Source organism: Micromesistius poutassou (genome assembly GCF_964030765.1).
Source record: "Micromesistius poutassou genome assembly, chromosome: 11".
In the NCBI taxonomy this organism is placed as follows: domain Eukaryota; kingdom Metazoa; phylum Chordata; class Actinopteri; order Gadiformes; family Gadidae; genus Micromesistius; species Micromesistius poutassou.
Genome location: NC_140281.1, coordinates 2706058 through 2726687, shown reverse-complemented (window position 1 = coordinate 2726687; position 20630 = coordinate 2706058). Strand labels below are relative to the sequence as shown.

General features: G+C 43.6%; 2 protein-coding genes across 2 annotated transcripts in view; one reads left to right on the top strand and one right to left on the bottom strand.

Annotated features, from left to right (window-relative positions):
* The first annotated feature begins 4076 nt into the window (after positions 1-4076).
* On the top strand, positions 4077-8641 carry cox4i1l (cytochrome c oxidase subunit 4I1, like). The gene is made up of 6 exons (XM_084475281.1): positions 4077-4125; positions 5714-5805; positions 6103-6258; positions 6604-6675; positions 6910-6969; positions 8126-8641. The coding sequence occupies exons 2-6, from the start codon at positions 5718-5720 to the stop codon at positions 8257-8259; spliced, it is 510 nt and encodes a 169-aa protein (XP_084331407.1). The 5' UTR covers positions 4077-4125; positions 5714-5717; the 3' UTR covers positions 8260-8641.
* Positions 8642-14185: 5544 nt separating this feature from the next.
* Positions 14186-20630, bottom strand: part of LOC311355397 (apoptosis regulator Bcl-2-like) — an 11760-nt gene continuing 5315 nt past the window's right edge. The window contains exon 3 of the mRNA XM_084475168.1: positions 14186-14916. Within this exon, the coding sequence (XP_084331294.1) occupies positions 14788-14916 (129 nt within the window). The 3' untranslated portion in view covers positions 14186-14787. The remainder of the gene's footprint in view (positions 14917-20630) is intronic.

Here is a 20630-nt window from a genome sequence, read left to right as displayed (position 1 = left end):
GCACACACATGCACGCACGCACGCGCACACACATACACACACACACACACACAAACATTGACTAAGGTCAGGCGGATTGAGGCAATAAAGGAGGGTGTGTTTGTTTGTGTGTGTGTGTGTGTGTGTGTGTGTGTGTGTGTCCAGGTCTGGGTAGGAAAGTCAGTGTCCCCAGTCAGCAGGCCTCTCCAGACCAGGGGGTGGCCGGTGACACCGGACTGGATTCAGTGAACCCGGATCCCAGTGAAGCGGACCACCAGGCAGAGATTACTGAGGCAAAACCTGGACCGGAACCAGAGCGGGAATCTAACGAAATGGAGAGAGAGACGGAAGGGGGAGGAGCCCCTGACGGCGCCTGTACAGAGACTGACGTACAAAGGGAGACAGACACACAGACTTCAGAGTTCAACCTAGGAGGAGCTGCTGAACAGCAGACAGACACAGAGACAGAATGTGAGACGGACACACAGCCAGAGGGTGAGACAGGAGGAGAGATGGCATGCGAGACAGACAGACAGGTTGAAAGCGAGACAGTCACAGAGATAGAGTGTGAGACAGACACACAGACAGTATGTGAGACAGAAGGGGAGACAGACACACAGACAGTATGTGAGACAGAAGGGGAGACAGTATGTGAGACAGAAGTAGAGACAGTATGTGATACAGACACACAGACAGTATGTGAGACAGAAGGGGAGACAGACACACAGACAGTATGTGAGACAGAAGTAGAGACAGCCACACAGACAGTATGTGAGACAGAAGTAGAGACAGACACACAGACAGTATGTGAGACAGACACGTTTGTGCTGAATGCGGATGATGTGGAGTTGGAGTTAGAGATGGAAGAAAAGACAACGGAAGTACTAGGAGAGGAGAGAGGTGGAGAGACAGAGGAAGGAGAGGAGAGAGGTGGAGAGACAGAGGAAGGAGAGGAGAGAGGGGAAGAGATAGATGAAGGAGAAAAGCTAGAGGGGGAGACGCAGGTAGAGGGGAGAGAGGCAGAGGAAGGAGGAACAATGGAGGGAGAGAAAGAGGAAGGAGGGGAGAGAGAGGGAGAGACAGAGGGAGATGAGAAAGATGGAGAGACAAAGGAAGGAGAGGAGAGAGAGGGAGAGACAGAAGGAGAGGAGAGAGAGGGAGAGACAGAAGGAGAGGAGAGAGAGGGAGAGACAGAAGGAGAGGAGAGAAAGGGAGAGACAGAAGGAGAGGAGAGAGAGGAAGAGGCCGGGGATGCTGGGGACAACGGTGAGGTGGCGGGGGAAGAAAAAGAGGAGGACGAGACGGCAGAAGAGAAGGAGGAAGGAGGGCAGGAGACAGAGGAAACCTCCGAAGACACTGGGAAAGGAGAGGAGGAAGGGGGCAAGGGGGGAGGAGAGGAGAGAGAAGAGGAGGAGGAGGAGCAAGAGAAGGGGGATGAGTGAGGAGAGGTGTCTAGGGTTTCAATGAGACGAGTCGGGACAGTGAGCCGTCCATCACAGGACAGCCAGAGTACGTTTGGCTAATAGGGCGAAGGTGGGATCCACTGTCCACGCACGGACATCGGAATTGGCCAAGAGGCTTAAAGCAGAGTTCTCATTGGCCAAGCGGCCATGCGCAGTGATTAATGCAGAGCCGTGACTCGCTGCCTGGTTGTTAACCAGTGGAAAGCAGGCGAACCATCGGAATGATTGATTGACATGGATTTGAACCAATCAGGGATCTGTAAAAGGTTCTCTCAGCGAATCATTCACTCATTCATATATTTTTTTTTTTAAATGTGCATCGCTAAAACATCATCAATTAGAAAGAGGCATTGTTTTTTTTTCAAACATTTCAGGAATTAGTATCCATGGACACTTTGGTTTGTTATAGATGAAAAAACACAAAAGAGCAGACGTTCCAGGCGAACTTGCATACATACACAGGGTGCGATTTGTCAAAAAACCAGAGGGGGGGGATGTTATTTTTTTTTTAAATCTTTTTTTAAGTTAATGGGAGGCCCTATTAGCCTACATTTCGAACAGTTCATCTTCAACATTCATCTTTAATGCAAACTAAAAAGACAATTTATCAAAAAAAATGGGGGGGGATGGATCCTACCCATCCCCCCCAACAAATGGCACCCTGTACGTACAGTACATACAATAGAAGACAATCTGACGCCTAGCAGGTCATCGCTGGGCAGGCTCTGAGCCTTCCCTTGAGCAAGGCAGTAAACTGACAGTGAGTATGAACCACACTCTCATGTTGGTCTCATAGCAACACAGTGCTAGCTAATGATAGAAAATAATGTGTCAAGGACACCAAAATGTTTGATAAACACACAATCTCTGTCTGGAATCTTAGCTGCCATTTTGATGTCAACTAACTCAAAAACAAGCCGAAAATCGTCATGACCTCATTCACTTCTCTGATTTTCGTGTTATTTCACTTAAAACTTGTCGAATACACTGTAGAAATGGGTAAGTAATGAGAGCTGGTTGTTTTATAGTGAGACTTTTTTTTTTATTACAAATGATTGAAATGCAGTCCTCAATGTAGTCCCTCCATAACCCTATTCAATGTCCTCAGAAAGGGGTGTGGCTAAACAGCATCATCAATGTCATGTGTGCCTTTATCTAGAACGTCATTGGTCAAGGGTGATGGAGCGATGCTGGTTACTACTGTTTGAATGGAGTAGGATAGATTTTTTGTCAGAAATATATCTACAATGTTCTATATTGTTAGATGTTACTGCAGATGCATTACTATAATCAAACATTATCAATTGCTTATTTGTTAAAACCAAGATTAGATTGATTATCCATATTTATATCAATTGTTAGTGTGTAACAATTGACAGTGTGTAAAAACTGATGTATATTGTTTTATAGAAAAGCTAAAATATACTATTGTTATACGGCTGGTAGATTTTAAGACAAAGGTTTTTATGTTTGAAATATTAAGGCTGGATTCAGAGTTTAATATATTGTTCAGATTTTAAAGAAGGAAGAAAAGATTTTACAATTTAACATCTATATGCATCACGTATACGTATAGAAACAGCTATTGTATAGCAGTCTGTATAAACCTGTGGATGTCATCTCATGTTTGTTGAATCTTTATATCGCATTCCTGTCAACCGAGGTAGCTGTATTTGTGTTGTAACCAGAAGAGGTAACAACAGTAGCTTACATTTTTACTACAACTAGAAGTTACAGCTTCATAGCTCATAGTGGATATTAGCCTAACTGTCTGCCTTCCATTCAGGATCCAACTCCTAAGGATACCCTGACTGTTCACTATGATGACTTTACGAAGCCAATTGTTTATATATTTATATCCAACCCTTATTAGTTTCTAAAGGAAAGATCAAAGATCGATGACAGCTGTGCGTGGCTACTGTTCAGTAAATACAGATTTTATCACTAATGGTATTCACCTGTTTTTATATTTCTGGTTGAACTAATGAATAAAGTATTAGGATTTGTAAATATTCAGTTTCTATCTTTCAATGTTTACTGACTGTTTACTGATGCTACCATCTAGTGGTGAGAGGCGAAACTGCAACGATGGAACAATTGACAGGTGCACGACACGTGAAACAGTCCAATTATTTCACTCCACATATTATGAACCGCTTACCTTTTGCATAATATATAGGTTGTATTCAAAGACACTTTCAGTAACTGGCTTTCATCTTGCCCAATCTTGGACACGAGGATATAGGGCGGTTTGTGGTATTGACCACAGCCGGGTCCACAACGAGTGTTTGCATGTTTGTGCTTTACAATTATTGGCTGGCATTCACCCACACACATTCACACACCGACGGCGGTTGCATCAATGCAAGGCGACAGCAAGCTCGTAAGGAGAAGTTATAGTGAGGTGCCTTGCTCAGGGACACCTCAACACTCAACTAGGAAGAGCTGGAGAGATCGAACTAGCAATCTTCCGATAACCGGTCAGCCCGCTCCACCCGCAGAGTGTTTCAGGGCCAAATTTTGGTTCACTGTTGCGCTTCCTCGTCACCTGCTATTGGCTGTCTCTAAGGAATGGGTGTGACACCTGGTTTTATATTAACATACCAGATTACAGTCCTACATCCTCGTGAGCACGTAGGCAGTATCACACAGAAGAAGTTCAAGACAGAAATCCAACAGTAAGGTGGGTGAAAGGCTCAAGTTGATCGTGTTTTTTTGTTTGTTTAGAAAAGCTTTGTTGTGCATTATTATTATTATTATTATTATTATTATTATTATTATTATTATTATTATTATTATAGCCTATTAATATAACTTTACAGCAACATAACATTACTTTTAAGCAACATACTATTGTTCCTCTTCCATATGACACAATGCATACTTAAAATATAATCAATAGTAGCCTAATGAAATAAATCTGTATTATGTGGATAATCATTTGTTATGGCCTTATTTGCAATTACAAAATAGTTACAAAAGTTTTCAGTTGCCAGACATCGTATGATTATTTGCTTATATGCTTATCTATTGCTGCATGCAAAATGTAGGTAGCAGGTAGCAGGTAAGTAGTAGTTGGTCACTGGGAGCTGGCCAGTACAACCACTGTCTATTGGGCATCAGATTTACTGGTTACAACAGGATGATCAAACTGTTTCACGAGTAAATGATTAAGCTTTACTCTCAAAACTAAACTGAACTCACTTGTTTCCTTCTTTAGTGTGTTCTCTCTCTCTCTCTCTCTCTCTCTCTCTCTCTCTCTCTCTCTCTCTCTCTCTCTCTCTCTCTCTCTCTCTCTCTCTCTCTCTCTCTCTCTCTCTCTCTCTCTCTCTCGTTAGCATACCAGGCTTGCAGTAGCGCGGCTATGTACGCTACGTGACACAGCTCACATCCCACTTGATAGCGGTGTGACCGCCCCAATAAAGAGGCAGTGAGAGAGAGAGAAATATATATTTTATATATATCTATATATATATATAGATATATATAGAGAGAGGGGCGGGAGAGATAGAGAATATTATATATAGGCCTACTGTATATATATATATGTATATATATATATATATATATATAGAGAGAGAGAGAGAGAGAGAGAGAGAGAGAGAGAGAGAGAGAGAGAGAGAGAGTAATACTGCATAATTAATACCTGATGAGGGGCACTGTGCTTTGGATCCATAGAACGCAGAGAAAGCACCGAAAGGATTATAATTATCATAAACATTATTTTCATTATCATTTCCAAAACATAAAAAATTAAATACTCTATCTATGAATGTGGGGGAAGAACACTTCCCCCACGTTTTCGTCCAAGGGTTTGTACGTCACTAAGCCACATCGCAGTGTGTGTCCGCTTCAAGTTTGGAAGCGTGGTCTCAGAGCGTTAGTTATTATGTGACTAGCAATGTTTGTGCATTCTGATGAACAAACCCTATTTCAATGTTAAAGGGGACACATTATACCACCAGGTGTGAGTGTGATTAGCCATTACAAGGCGTTTTGAAAATGTGCCACTTCTGACATCACAGGTGGGCGTGTCCGCCTAGTTGTGTGCTGGATAGACGAGCAATGTTTGCTACAGCCCACTGGGTAGGCTGCTAGACTGATCTATCCAGCACACATCTAGGAGGAAAACGCACCTGGTGGTATAATATGTCCCCTTTAAAGCAGGTGATATCCTCCGTCTTGTGGTTGGTGATAGTTCAGGTAAGTGCGTGTCTAGTGTGTGTTGAGTGTGTGTTGAGTGTGTGCTCCTCTCTCTGTCCTGGGGCCAGGGTCATGCTGAGTCGCGTCGCCTTAGGAAGGACGGGGCTTTGGAGAGGTGTGTGTTCCTCCTCCAGCCGCAGTCAGGGACGGACTGGCTCAGGTAGCACTGTGCAACAACATACACTCCCTGACTCACCCGTGACACACACACACACACACACACACCCACACGCACGCACGCACACACGCACGCACTCACACGCAGCCAGGCACACAAATACCCACACGCACGCACGCACGCACGCACGCACGCATGCACGCACTCACACACATGGACGCACGCACACACGCACACACGCACACACACAGACATAAACACATGTGAGTGTGCTTCTGAGTGTGGCACACCCACACTCAGAAGCATGTGACAAAGCCATTTATCTGTTTGTCTTTCTAGAGCTGGTCGATTGCACTGTCGCTCAGTACCTCTGCCGCCTGGACACGCCCCTTTCTGATGTGCCTTATGTAAGCGAACTGACCAATGAGCAGAGCGCTCTGAAGGAGAAGGAGAAAGGCGATTGGAGAAAACTGACCAAGGAGGAGAAATTGGCTTGTAAGGCCGCATGGACACACACACACACACACACACACACACACACACACACACACACACACACACACACACACACACACACACACACACACACACACACACACACACACACACACACACACACACACTGTAGTAGCCCATCCTGGCTGTAGGTGGTAGTATAACTCCACTTCATTTTTATCATTGGCTTCACAAAGGTCATGTCTTAAAATAACCGATAAGAATGAAGATTACAATGTATGAAAATATCTTTGCTGTTTTTTAACTGCAAATTGTGAAGTTTCGATGTATGTCTGCCCATCTGTCTGTCCGCCCATCTGTCTGCCCATCTGTTTGCCTCTACAGTGTATCGACTAGCTCATAAGCATTCCTACTGTGAGATGCGACAGGGTTCATCAGAGTGGAAGACAGTCCTCGGTCAGTATCTATCTATCTATCTCTATCTCTATCTCTATCTCTATCTCTATCTCTATCTCTCTCTCTCTCTCTCTCTCTCTCTCTATCTACTAACTTAGTATCTATCTATATCCCTCTACCTTTCTATCTGTCTGTCTGTTCATCAATCTATCATCTATCTATGATGTTGATGTTATTTCAGGTGATGATGATGTTGATAATGATGATGATGATGAGGCTGATCTGTATTCTTAGGTGGAGTGTTTTTCATGCTGGGCTTTTCTGGACTTTTGGTCTGGTGGCAAAGAGTCTATGGTAAGAGACACAGACACACGCACACACATGCACACACATACACATGGTCACACAGTCATAGGCAGGTAGGATAGTAATTATATAATATAAGATCAATTAGCTAAATGTCAGTGCATCTTGAGTTACTCTAAAATCCTCCCTTCTAGTTACTGTTGACGTCCACAGAAACATTCATTCTCCACCTGGGAAAACTTAGGCTGTGTGTGTGTGTGTATGTGTGCGTATGTGTGCATGTTTGCATGTGTGCGTGTGTGTGTGTGTGTGTGTGCGTATGTGTGCGTATGTGTGCATGTGTGCATGTGTGCGTGTGTGTGTATGTGTGTGTGTGTGTGTGTGTGCGTGTGTGTCAGTGAGAGTCGAGAGAGAAGACAAAACCCTCAATATTGAAGGCAGCAATACAGCTCTTACACTCTCTATCTCACTCTGTATTCCTCTCTCTCTAACACTATATATATAAATACCTTTATATAGATATCTTGCACACTCTCTCTCTCTCTCTCTCTCGCTCTCTCCCTGACATATTTCCCACCAGACATGTGCTGCCGCCATGTCTCGTTCCTCCCCACTGAGTCTCGTACTCCTTGACATTCCAACCTCTCCTTCAAACATCCCTTCATACCTAATGTCTGCAAATTAGGAATGCTCAGGGAATCTGTGTGTGTGTGTGTGTGTGTGTGTGTGTGTGTGTGTGTGTGTGTGTGTGTGTGTGTGTGTGTGTGTGTGTGTGTGTGTGTGTGTATGTGTGTGTCCCATACTGAGACATAGGGGTTGGCTTTGCTAAGGAGGTAGGACGGGTTGAGTTGTAACCAGAAGGTTGCTAGTTCGATCCCCGGAGCCACCTAGCTGAGTGTCGTGGTGTCCCTGAGCAAGACACCTCACCCTGACTGCTCTTGACGAGTTGGCTGCTGTCACCATGCGTGGTTGACTCCGCCGTCGGTGTGTGAATGTGTGTATGAATAAGATTTTTGAAGAAATTTTGCAAAATGCCATAAATGTAAATGTAAATATAGGGCTAGGCAGACATTCAGACAAGGCTGTCTGCAAACAGACAGACAGACACACATTGAGATGAGGCTGCCTGCAGACAAATAGTGAGAGCGATTGATAGATGGGTAGCTCTCTCTCTCTCTCATAACTCTCTTTCTTCATCCTTCAGTCTTTGGGGAGGTCCCTCACACGCTGGCTCCTGAGTGGATAGAGAAACAGACCCAGAGGATGATTGACATGCAGGTCAACCCAGTCCAAGGATTCTCTGCCTACTGGGACTATGAGAAAAAACAGTGGAAATAGGGCACAAGCACACACGCTTACACACTCACTTTGCGCTGTAAACAATGAATATTGAATGATAAACCGTTTGGTAAACATTTCTCTGCCAGCAACAGTTAACATGCTGCACGCCGAACAATAATACCGCAATGACACATATGTGCATACATTATTCCTGTGAAAATCCAATCTGCTGTTGAGTTGGCGTGTGTTTGGAGTGTTGCCAGGAGAAGCGTTGCCCAGCGAGCGCATCGTATTGAAACCAGCTTAGTAGTTTGTAGGTCTGCCTTAAATAAATAAACACATCTACAACAACACCGTCTGTCTGTGGTGGGAGAGCTTTTATGTCTAACCCAACCCGATATCTTCACCCCATGTCCGCAGTCTAGCTTGAGGCGTCCTTGTGCAAGACGTCTGACCTTTACTGCTCATATAATAAATGTAATTTGAATTGAAAACACTGAAAAAAGGCTTTGGATTCATAATGTCTCCTCATGAGTAAATGGTAGACGAGGGTATGAAATGTTGTTATTCGTCTCCATGCAGAATTCTTATGATGGAACTAAAGTGTCTGTGGGTCTGCCGTTAGACGAGCAAGCGGAGTAAGTGAGATGAATGCAGTCCCATATTGGACCAGAGACATCACATGACCAGCCATCTTTGTCCCGCCTTTGTTGGAAGGACTAATCAATTCTCTGAGAGTGTCAAAACAAAAGGTCTGAGTGGGAGTATTAGTCTCACTCAGCCTTGTTCATCAAATAGTCTCTGTGGACTACCTTCGGGCAAGGCAGCACTTCTCCAACAACTGTCCTCTGGGGCCGAGAGGGGAACAACACTGTTGTGATTATATAGTCGAGGTACTACAACTCCCAGGGATCGACAGCATGAATCTAAGCAGGGGGGTGCTGGTGGGTTGAGAACAGGACTGAAAAAAGCATGTATCCTGTAGCATATAAGGGATTTAATATATACATGTGTGTTTGTTTTCATTGTATTTTCAGACACTGTGTCTCGTCAGATAAAAACTAATGGAAACCAGATCACAGGATTAGCAAACCACTTAGATGGGAAGAAAAAAACAAATTTTAGCCTCACACGTATGTGTGTGTGTGTGCACGTGTGTGTGTGTGTATCCCTCATCCCATATCTCTAGGCTGAATTTTGCTGTGCTCAACACATTCCCAAACCCTTAGAGAGAGCAAGAGAGAGAGAGAGAGAGAGAGAGAGAGAGAGAGAGAGAGAGAGAGAAAGGCATCACAAGTCAATTAGCCAGCAAACCCCATAAACCCGCACATGCATGTGTGTATATACACAGCACACACACCTTTCAGCAGGCATACTTAAACACGTACAACCACATACTCACACACGCTCACACACACACACACACACACACACACACACACACACACACAATCACAATAGCCAGACTGCACCAGAAGAAAACATGGCTGTATTTCCACATGATTAAAGATTGAACTTGGAGTGTGCACTTGGTGGTAGGTGCAATGTTGAGGTCTGGAAAAGCATTGGGTGTGTGGGGGGGGGGGGGGGGGGGGGGGGGGGTGGTGTGGGGGGGTGTGTGTGTGTGTGTGTGTGTGGTACTGTGATTGGGAGGAGTTATGAATCTGTAGAAGCCTGTGGGTGAGCTTAATAGCTGTGTGTGTGTGTGTGTGTGTGTGTGTGTGTGTGTGTGTGTGTGTGTGTGTGTGTGTGTGTGTGTTGTCTATGTCCATGTAAGTTCGGAGTTTAACTGTCTCATTTTTTTAACTTAAAACTTAAAGTAAATTAATTCTCTAGGAGATTGCAGGGCTGCATGCTACCCCCACATTCACACCCACACACACACACACACACACACACACACACACACACACACACACACACACACACACACACACACACACACACACTCCCCTCTCTCTGTTTTTATTCCTTTTCCCCAACTTGCCATCTATCTCCATTTCTAACCCTTTCTCGTCTCGTTCCCTCTCCTTAATTCCACCCCCCCACCCCCCCATTCACACTCTTTTATCCCCCCGTCTATTTCTCCTCCAGACACACACACTCACGTAGACTGTCAGGTGTGTTAGCCCTTGTTAAGGCTTGTTTAATGCGTCTCCATACAGGGTTAAGTCCACCCGAGAGAGAGAGAGAGAGAGAGAGAGAGAGAGAGAGAGAGAGAGAGATATGGGGGGGGGGGGGGGTGGAATTAAGGAGAGGGTACGAGACGAGAAAGGGGGTTCACTGACTTAACACACCGATGTGAGGATAGCAGGGTGGGATTCTGGGAAAACTGCAAATAAGGAACATAGTCCAAAGCTCAGCAGATTCCTCCTCCTCCACCACCACCATCATCTTCATCATTTAATTAATGTGTGTGTGTGTGTGTGTGTGTATTTGCGGAATACATCAATATTTGCTATTAATCAGCTTGTGGAGAAATATATATGTCGGACCCTTATTGGTTTTTTAACTGGTTGTATCAGGGTGTGGATAATAGTATGGCAGTTTACACTGTATAAATATAAGGAAGATACCTCAGAGAGATGCTTTTTGCAATTCCTCCAGTTTCTCGAGAATACAAAGAATATATATTATGAATATATAATACAACCAGACAATATTCAGAATAAAACTATAAATAATAATACAAAATAATACAAAATAATACAAAAAACAGCCTCAGAAAGCCATGATGTGTAATCGATTAACAGTCACAGCGTCAGACAGCGGTCACACACCACGTCTTACACAACAATATTCTGTATTGCTGCATTAACCAGGCATGCAAACTGGTTTGGGGTGAAAAAGGTGAGAATGATGTGTGAGCCAAGGAAAACACAGACCCACTAGGGGGATCCAGGGTTATACTCCAGGGAGTTAAAAATAAAAAATAAATAAATAAAATTCTATAATAAAAAATATATATATATTAAAAAAAATATATATTAAAAAATATATATATATTATTAAATTATAAGAAATAAAAAAAATTTGACCTGCGTGCGGATCTTTTTTTTTGGACCTGCAACGCGCATCTTTTTTTTGGACCTGCACGTGCATCTTTTTTTTTGGACATGCCACATCTTTTTTTTTGGACATGCGCGCATCTTTTTTTTTTACATGCGCTCATCTTTTTTTTTTGACATGCGCACGCAGGTCAAAAAAAAAGATGCGCGCGCAGGTCAAAAAAAAGATCTGTGCGCAGGTCAAATTTTTTACATTTATTTATTGTATTTATTATTATTATTATTTTTTTTATATTATTTTTTTTTAAAATATTTTTTTTATATATTATTTTTTATATATTATTATTATTATTATTTTTTTTTTAAACTCCCCAGAGTTTATTTTTTATTTATTATTATTATATATATATATATTTTGTTGGCATCCTCCTTGGTCTGTTGCTGGGATGCACTAGCTTTATTTGCACTCAGTGGCCCATCCTTGTCGGAGGCCTTCTGTACCTGTGAGGTAGAATGGAGGGGGTCCGATTTTTCTGTCTCTCATTCACTCCCGTCTCTCACTCAAACATACGTGCACACACAGCTCCAAGTTGTCTCTATACTATATTTCTGCTCCTTTCTCCCGTCATAAGAACATTACTGTATGTAACCGTGGCTATCTGTTGCGTGGCTTTCCCACTAAGATAGCTTTCTTTATAAAACATAAGTATTCATTTTTAGTGTTTCTCATGTCACAGAAACCACAGTGAATCCTGTGTTTCTGTGCTCACTGTGGTGTCGACAGCACAGAGCTCCGGTACCGTTACAGGACAGCGGTGGTTTCTTTCAGCTTGTATTGTATTCCAATTTTAGCGAAAACAAACATAACATTAGCTTGAAAGAAAAAAACTGTTTAAGGATGCTTGACTTTACAAGAATTTTGGGATGACTCGTCTGCCAATGACTTCAAGTTGGTTGTGTTTTAACCGGTGATTGTTGCGCCAAACTGTTTACAAAGGGACAATTGCTTGCGACGCAGCAAGCGCCTGCTAGTTGACCTGCCGGGCGGGACGATCAGTACTTCCCCACATAAAGAGCTTAGTTCTGATTGGATCGCTTCCCAAATCGTCCCGCTTACATTTTCGTCTCGTTTTTATTCGTTAACGAAAGTGGAAGATTTCGTTGTATTTTTTGTCATCCTAAATTGATTTTTATTTAGTTATCGTCTCGTTTTCGTCAGACTGTAGACCCCCCCACCCCCAATGTTTTCTCAATGGATCTCCACGAATCACACAAGTGGCCAATTTTGTAAAAAAAACGGCAAATTTCGCCGAAAGGTGACTAGTTTGCATGCCTGATTAACCAAGAATCTAAATTCAAAGTGGTCAGTAAATTGCAAATATGTAAATTGACTGGGAAGGGCACACACACACACAGTAAGGAACACAAACAAAAAATGATACGCACACAGAAAGAGATACTCAGTGTCCGGAACACAGCCCCTATTAGATCCAATATACTCCTCACACAGCCCCGAATAGAAGCTTAGCAATGTTCAGGCAACACCTTCAGTCAAGCTTCTCAGAGAAGGAGATCTATAACCTTGGCAAAGGGAGAGCCAACATGGAGCCACTCATGATTTCATCCTGCAGATTGTATTTATTAGATGTGTCCATGCTTATCAAATCTTAACATGCAGCTTCATAAAAATCAACACACTCATCATAAAACGCTAGACAATATTGGATATTAGTAAAGGCAAGCTTGCTTGCTATAGAAATATGTTTTTAACAGATCCGCAAAAATCATGTTCTGATGTATCCATCAGAGTGAAAATTATTGTTCTTTCCCAGGTAGACCAATCCATAGTCAGTGGAAACTTCATCTCCCATAATGCATATCTCTCTTTGGGTTCCTGTTGCTAGAATAATGGTTTTAGTACCATGTAATGCTGTTAGCATCATGCTTTTCAAGGTGAAAGTAAGTTATAGGTCAAATTGGTACAACTTTCCCTCAAAGTAACTCAAAATTCGTATTTTATTATACTGTATTATTATGAATGCAAAATATGATTATGAAATGATCATGAAATAAAGAAAGCTGAAGTCTTCTGAATATTACTCAGTTTGTGCTAAAGGAATGCACTGAAAACAACATTGTAAATTGTCCACTAAGACACAAATTAATTTAGAATGATGCATAAGGTCACGTCCAAAATCATGTAAATGTTCACTGAAGTAATTCCATAGACCTGTTAAAGGCACAGACCCCTCATCCTCATATAACCACTACCAGAAGTATAGGGCCCTTTAACAGGACCAATCAGAAGACAGGGCCAGGTGTTTTCAATGTTAAAGCAGACAGTAGCAAGACACTAGAATCAGGGAAAGAGAACTGTTATTATTTTGACTTTACGTTTTATTTTTTATTATTTAATTGTAATATTCTAAGTATTATTGATGTTTATATATATATACACACACACCATATCAGCTTCTGATTTAACATCAATATACTATCATTTGTACCCATCCACAGCACGGCAAGGGCAGCATATTCAGATTCATTTTCAATATTATTCGGTATTTCGGTGGCGGGAAACTTTTTTACATTTTGCCAGCACCATGTGATATGTATTTAACAACATCACAATACTTTCAAATTCATAAACAGGCCTGGTTCACCTCGGGACCATCTTGGTTGTAAACACTCTCTTGGCGGCATTCAGTTCCCCAGCCAGCTTTAGAAACAAGATGGCCACTAGGTAAATAAGGCCCATAGGAAACAATCAAAAAAAATAATTGATTATAAAAAGTACATCCCTCATGGGCAACATTCAGAATCCATGGTGACAGTGCAATCGCTCTAGAGACAAAACAGACAGTGGAAATTCAACAGCTTCTCGAGAAACCAAAAAAAACATAACATTAACATAAAATACTAAATACTAAAACAGCACGTGTTTGCGGTCCCTTGATTGTAAACTGATCTGAAACTAACCCATAAAAAGTAAAGTACACAAAAGACACCAAATAATTAGCAGACCAATCCATGCAGTCGGTCGAGTGCAGAGAGAGACCGGAGGAGGGTTCTGGAAGTGTCCCAAGATTCACTTGAGTTTCCTTGAGTTTATTTTCTGCAGTAAACCAACGTCTCCAATGTGTTCCCACTGGAGCGGCGCGCTGCAGTGGACTCTTAATGAGCCCCAGGGTTTGTTCAGTGGGAGAAAGGGTGTGCAGCTGCACAGTCTATACAGGGATCATCTCCCCGCTTCACCCTGCACTCCTCGCCTCTGTCAGCGATGGGCGAGGCTGTTTTAATGCAGAGAGAGGAGAGAGAGAGAGAGAGAGAGAGAGAGAGAGAGAGAGAGAGAGAGAGAGAGAGAGAGAGAGCTAGAGAGGGACCAAAGTACATATAGATGGAGAGAGAGTTATAGGGAGAACGAGAGAGGCAGAGAGACAGCTAAACAGAGAGTGAAAATACAATAAAAACATACACAGAGAATAACAATAGAAAGAGAGAGAGAGAGAGAGAGAGAGAGAGAGAGAGAGAGAGAGAGAGAGAGAGAGAGAGAGAGAGAAGACTACTAGAGCCGCTCTTATTTCTGGGTGAAGAGGGCCCCTAGTGTGATCCCAGCAGCTCCCAGGACCACCAGGCCCACCACCTTCCTCACAGACCAGCAGCCCTCCGGAGGCCTGGCTGGGTCATACTGCTCCACAAAGGCATCCTGGAGAGAGAGAGAGAGAGAGAGAGAGAGAGAGAGAGAGAGAGAGAGAGAGAGAGAGAGAGAGAGAGAGAGAGAGAGAGAGAGAGAGAGAGAGAGAGAGAGAGAGAGAGAGAGAGAATATCAGAATCGGAATCTGAATTGCTTTTCTTACATCTTATTAAAAGAGTAAAATTCTTATGCTTTGTTCCTCAACAGCCACATAGCAGCAAGAGAGAGACAGAGAGAGACAAAGAATCACTCATTATTGTTTCCTTAGCGACAAATCATAATATGATCACGTGAGAGGGATTTCAGGTGCTTGCTTCACATCAGAATAGAGATGTATAGAGGACTCAATCAGAGGGATTAAAAGGAATACACTGAAGTGTACGGTGGATGGACAAGGCATCACTCGTATGGGGATAGCAGCGAGGCAAGGGTGGCTGTTGTACGGGTCGGTGCATGGGTATGGAGACAGGCGATGGAGTTTGGCATTGAGGAGATGGATGTCTGCCTGCTGTGTGAGTCTGCCTGTGCTCGGATGTGCGGGAAAAAAACAGGGTCTGGTGGATACCAGCGAGGATCACTGCATGCATAGGTGATGTGCTGCAGTAGTGTGTGCGTGCGTGCGTGTGTGCGCGTGTGTGTGTGTGTGTGTGTGTGTGTGTGTGTGTGTGTGTGTGTGTGTGTGTGTGTGTGTGTGTGTGTGTGTGTGTGTGTGTGTGTGTGTGTGTGTGTGTGTGTGTGTGTGTGTGTGTGTGTGTGTGTGTGTGTGTGAGCCCTGCTGTAAATTCCGACAGTGACTCTGCTGAAGGGTGGCGGAGATGGTTAGGGGTTGCGTTCAGGGAGGGTGGTGGTGCTGGTAAAATGTGTCAGACTAAGACGCAGAGAAAAGACATGCACATAATCTGTCAGACCCACACACAAGGGACAGTCCTGGCTTGTGAAAAAAACCCCAATGTGAGGCACGATGCATTGTTATACCCTCCCACTCACACACACACACACGCACACGCACACGCACACACACACACTCTCGCACACCCACACACACGCACACACACACACACACACATTAGATGCACAAAGGCCCTAAGGCATATTCATGTATGCGCATACAGACATGAGTAAAGGCTTAACACACGCTCACACATTTACATATAAAAACACACAGACATGCTCTGGCAGAGCGCACAAGTGCGTGTGGACACACACACACACAGACACACAGGCGCCACAAATCTTATTTCCCAATTGGTATTGCGCTCTACGCCGCGATGACACTGTGGTGGTCCCATTAGTCTGGGAGCTCCCTCCAGCTGTAAGGAAGCCCAGCAGGGAACAGAAACACAAATGGAGACGGCAAGGGGACTGTTAGGGCTAGCTAGGATTGCAATAGGTGGAATAATTTAAACCAGGTATATATATATATATATATATATATATATATATATATATATATAATATATATATATATATACACCTTGTTATCAATAGCTATTAAATAATGATACATTTATTAGAATAATTAATAATAACAATGAGTTCTTTAAGAGGGCGCAATGCATGTTGGCCAATGAGTATATTCTGGTGTCCAATCAGAAAACGCATGCCGTGGTGACACCGGTGGCCTACTAGCCAATCAGAGAACAGGATATGTCGCCAGCCGTATGTCCACTGCCGTTGAGACCACCAAGAGTCCAGTCCAGGCGTAGGGGGCTCACGTAGCTCCTCCACGCTAACATCTGTCGGTTACTTTGGTTGAGGTAGGTTGTTTTATGTTTGATGTCTGTTTTGTTGCTATAGTAACTAGAGCATTGGCTTAATCGCAGATGCTGTTGTTATTATAAGTAGTCATGGAGACCAGCTAGAGGTATAGTAGGTCTTCATGGGGCGGAATACAGCTCTTATCGGAGGACACACGGGGGGGGGGGGGATTCCCAGGGTCCCAAGGATACATGTCAACACTCAGTATGGACTGGACACCACACACACACACACACACACAATCCCTCAGACACACACACACACACACACACACACACATACACACAAACACACACAAAATTCCCTGAGACACACACACACACACGCACACACAAAAGCACACGCCGTACCATACTAAATACATGTTTCTAAATACTGTCATTTTAAATGTCATACACTCACACACATCAAGAGGCATGCATACACACAAACACACACACACACACACATAATCCCTCAGACACACACACACACACACACACACACACACACACACACACACACACACACACACACACACACACACACACACACACACACACACACACACACACACACACACACATCATTATCCTGGTCCAAAGAGGCAGGGAGCTGTTGCCTCCAACACACACTGTGTTTGATCATGGCACTGAACTATGATCCCCTTGCACTCTGTGTGTGTGTGTGTGTGTGTGTGTGTGTGTGTTCGAGTGTGACGGAGAGAAAGCTTCTTTATAAATATCTACAGTTTGTAGAAATGTGGGTGTATTTAAAGGAAAAAATTGTATTTTGAGTGTGAAAAGAGTGACAGAAAGAGAGAGACAGAGAGGGGGGGGGGGGGGAGAGAGAGCAAGAGAGTAATCAGTAGAGCGTTAATGAGGAAACATTAGGTTCTTTCCCTGTGTGGTTTTGTGTGAGCATGTGTGTGTAAGATAAAGAGACCTGAAGCGGAACAGTGAGTGAGTAGGGGAGAAACCAGTCTGAAACAGTTGATAGTATCACACACACACACACACACACTTTTGTTTCATTAAATACTCAATCTACCAGGCACCTACAAATAGATCACACCTCTTATGTATGTGTCATCATGATTTTATTACAACAACATGAGACATGAATCAGCCAAAGGACTGGATGAATACAGACGTGAACGGACAGACGTGAACACATTATCCTCTTTGTTATGAAGCGCTCACTACCACTCTGCACACCAATACCACTAACAGGGAGCTTATTGCTAGATCTGCTCTGCACTCCGTCCAGCTCTGGCAACTCTTAAAAAGTAAGTCGCTTTGTACATCGAGACCAAATGCCAAATGCCTATAGTAAATATACACACAGAACGTCTGCTGAAGCAAATGTAAATGTTGAAGATAAATCAGACACAGAACAAGTCCTGTTCAGTGTTACTTAACAGGTTTACCTTAAATTACCTACAAATTACCTTAATAATAATAATAATGATAATAATGACTAATTATTATTGTATGATTAAAATACAATAACAAGCAATGCATTCTGTTTTTTATTATTTATTGTTACGGGCTTTTGTGTCTTCATGGACAGAACAGTGAAGAGAGATCCTCATTCTACTTTATCAAGTTTGAACTGCAAAAACACAGACGTACACACCAACGCACCAACAGACAGACAGACAGACAGAGGAGAATTCACATAAACACACACACACACACACACACACACACACACACACACACACACACACACACACACACACACACACACACACACACACACACACACACACACACACACACACACACACACACACACACACACACACACACACACGCTCCCTGTGAGACCCCTGTGCGTGAGGGCCTGCGGGGCCGTCTGTCAGGACGCTGCAGGCCGGCGTGCATGTGGTGGAGGAGGATGTGTGGATGTGATTGGTCGGGCTTCATTCCCCTCCCTGACACACGCTGGACCCAGTCTGCTGTGAAAGCAGGAAGTGAGAACGGCAGGAAGTGAGTAGCGGTACCACAATAAGGTCTTGAATCAACATGGAGCCCGGCAGCTCTCCATCTTGACTCTGTAGCCCTGTCTCCGGATGTCTCCGGATCTCTCGTTTCCTTCCCAGCGGTGGTACTCAACGGACAACTGTGAGAGCCTTCTTCCCGTTTTGAAAACATATATTTTCCCCTTGACACTCCAGCGGGTTAAATTTATCTTGATAGGCTACTACCTCACGTATCCATGGAGCTATTCACTGAGTTTAATTAAATCTGCCATGTTAAATAATTAATGTCTTGTTTAGTTCTATCTATGCTCTCTTTCTTTCTCCTCTACTTTTTAGTCTGTTTGCTTTGTCTTAATTGACTGACAACCTTGGTGGTGATGAATGACAACCATGTGTGCGCGCGCGCGTGCGTGCGTGCGTGCGTGTGTGCGTGCGTGCGTGCGTGCGTGTGTTTACAGGCACATGTGTAGTGATGTATAGATCACTTTGACAGCTGAAAGATGCCTTTCAGGACTATAAATGAATAATGTCAGGAGAACAGAAAGAAAGACACAAGTAAACGCACACACACACACACACACACACACACACACACACACACACACACACACACACACACACACACACACACACACACACACACACACACACACACACACACACAAGCTGAGTATCGTGAGACGCATCTTAACTATAACCATCTTGATATATCATTCCTTCATCATTATATAAAGCAGTTTAATGGCTTTGCAAAACAAACCAAGCCAATCTTCAATCCCCTACTACTACTCTCATGCTCATCTCTCTCCCTTACAGAGAGAGAAGCAGTAGCACTAGCAGCAGCAGCAGGAGCCCCCCTGCCCCCCCAGTCTCACACACACACACACACACACACACACACACACACACACACACACACACGTCAACTCCACCTTGAGTGAGCACCCTGGGAATGGAACCCAGTCTCTGGAGATCCCTGAAAAACCAACATCACTCATGTACCAACTGTGACTCCCAACTGTGAATCCCCCCCAGATGTGTCAGGATGCTCTCCTGGATCTCCAGTGGGTGTAGCATCGGCTTTGATTTTATGTACAAAGACAACATGAACCCGCTGTATATTTTAAACTCAATTTTGTCATATTGCATGTCGCAGGCCTATTCTATTCTCACACAATTTCACAACTTTGTGCTTCTCGTTGCAACGGTTTGCGGCTTGATTCTGAGAATCCAGGTTTAACCACAGCCTGTATTCTTAGAGTCATATACACACACACACACACACACCAGGCACAGACCCACACACACTAACACACAATGCACACATGCTGATATTGAAACCCGTATAGGAACCGTTCTAGACTTATGTTTGGATCAACTGAGAAGCACAAGTATATGTGCGTGTGCGTGTGCGTGTGCGTGCGTGCGTGCGTGCGTGTGCGTGTGTGTGTTAGCCATCTCTCTGACATAGAGATAGAGAGATAGAGCAGAGAGAGAGCGAGCGAGCGAGCGAGCGAGAGAAAGAGAAAGAAAGCAGCTCATCAAAGGTTAGCACAGGAAATTCTAACTGAGATGATCACCTTTGTAAATAGATTTCTAGGTAATACCAAACATACACACTGGTTAGGCAGACATGAGGAGATGTGTACAAAGATACAGATAGATTTGCAGGTTTTATCACTAGACTGACGGGGCCAGAGAGCATAGAGACGAGGCAGGTTTCCTCCCCAGTCAGGACAGCAATATTCCACGTCGGTTGTTCCGTTTGCTTCTTCAAAGCGGATCTCAGAATCTCAGCAGTCCTGTTAAGCTACAGCAGAACTTCTGTGGGGAGACGGCATAGTAAGTGGGCCGGAAACCAGAACCACTAAGGGGCGGAGTAACACAACGCTTCCTGTTTCGTTCCGGAGATATTCTACCAAAGGGAAATGCATCTGCACGAGCTGAGAAGTTTTTAGATGTGTATGTCTACAGTGGCCAGTCTACACCGTGTTGAATTGAA

What these genes read in the sequence shown, in the direction of transcription:
- cox4i1l (XM_084475281.1), top strand. Translation starts at nt 5,718, where the DNA reads ATGCTGAGTCGCGTCGCCTTAGGAAGGACGGGGCTTTGGAGAGGTGTG. An exon ending in TCAGGGACGGACTGGCTCAG is followed by an intron (nt 5,806 to 6,102) that starts GTAGCACTGTGC and finishes TTGTCTTTCTAG; the next exon opens with AGCTGGTCGATTGCACTGTC. An exon ending in AGAGTGGAAGACAGTCCTCG is followed by an intron (nt 6,676 to 6,909) that starts GTCAGTATCTAT and finishes CTGTATTCTTAG; the next exon opens with GTGGAGTGTTTTTCATGCTG.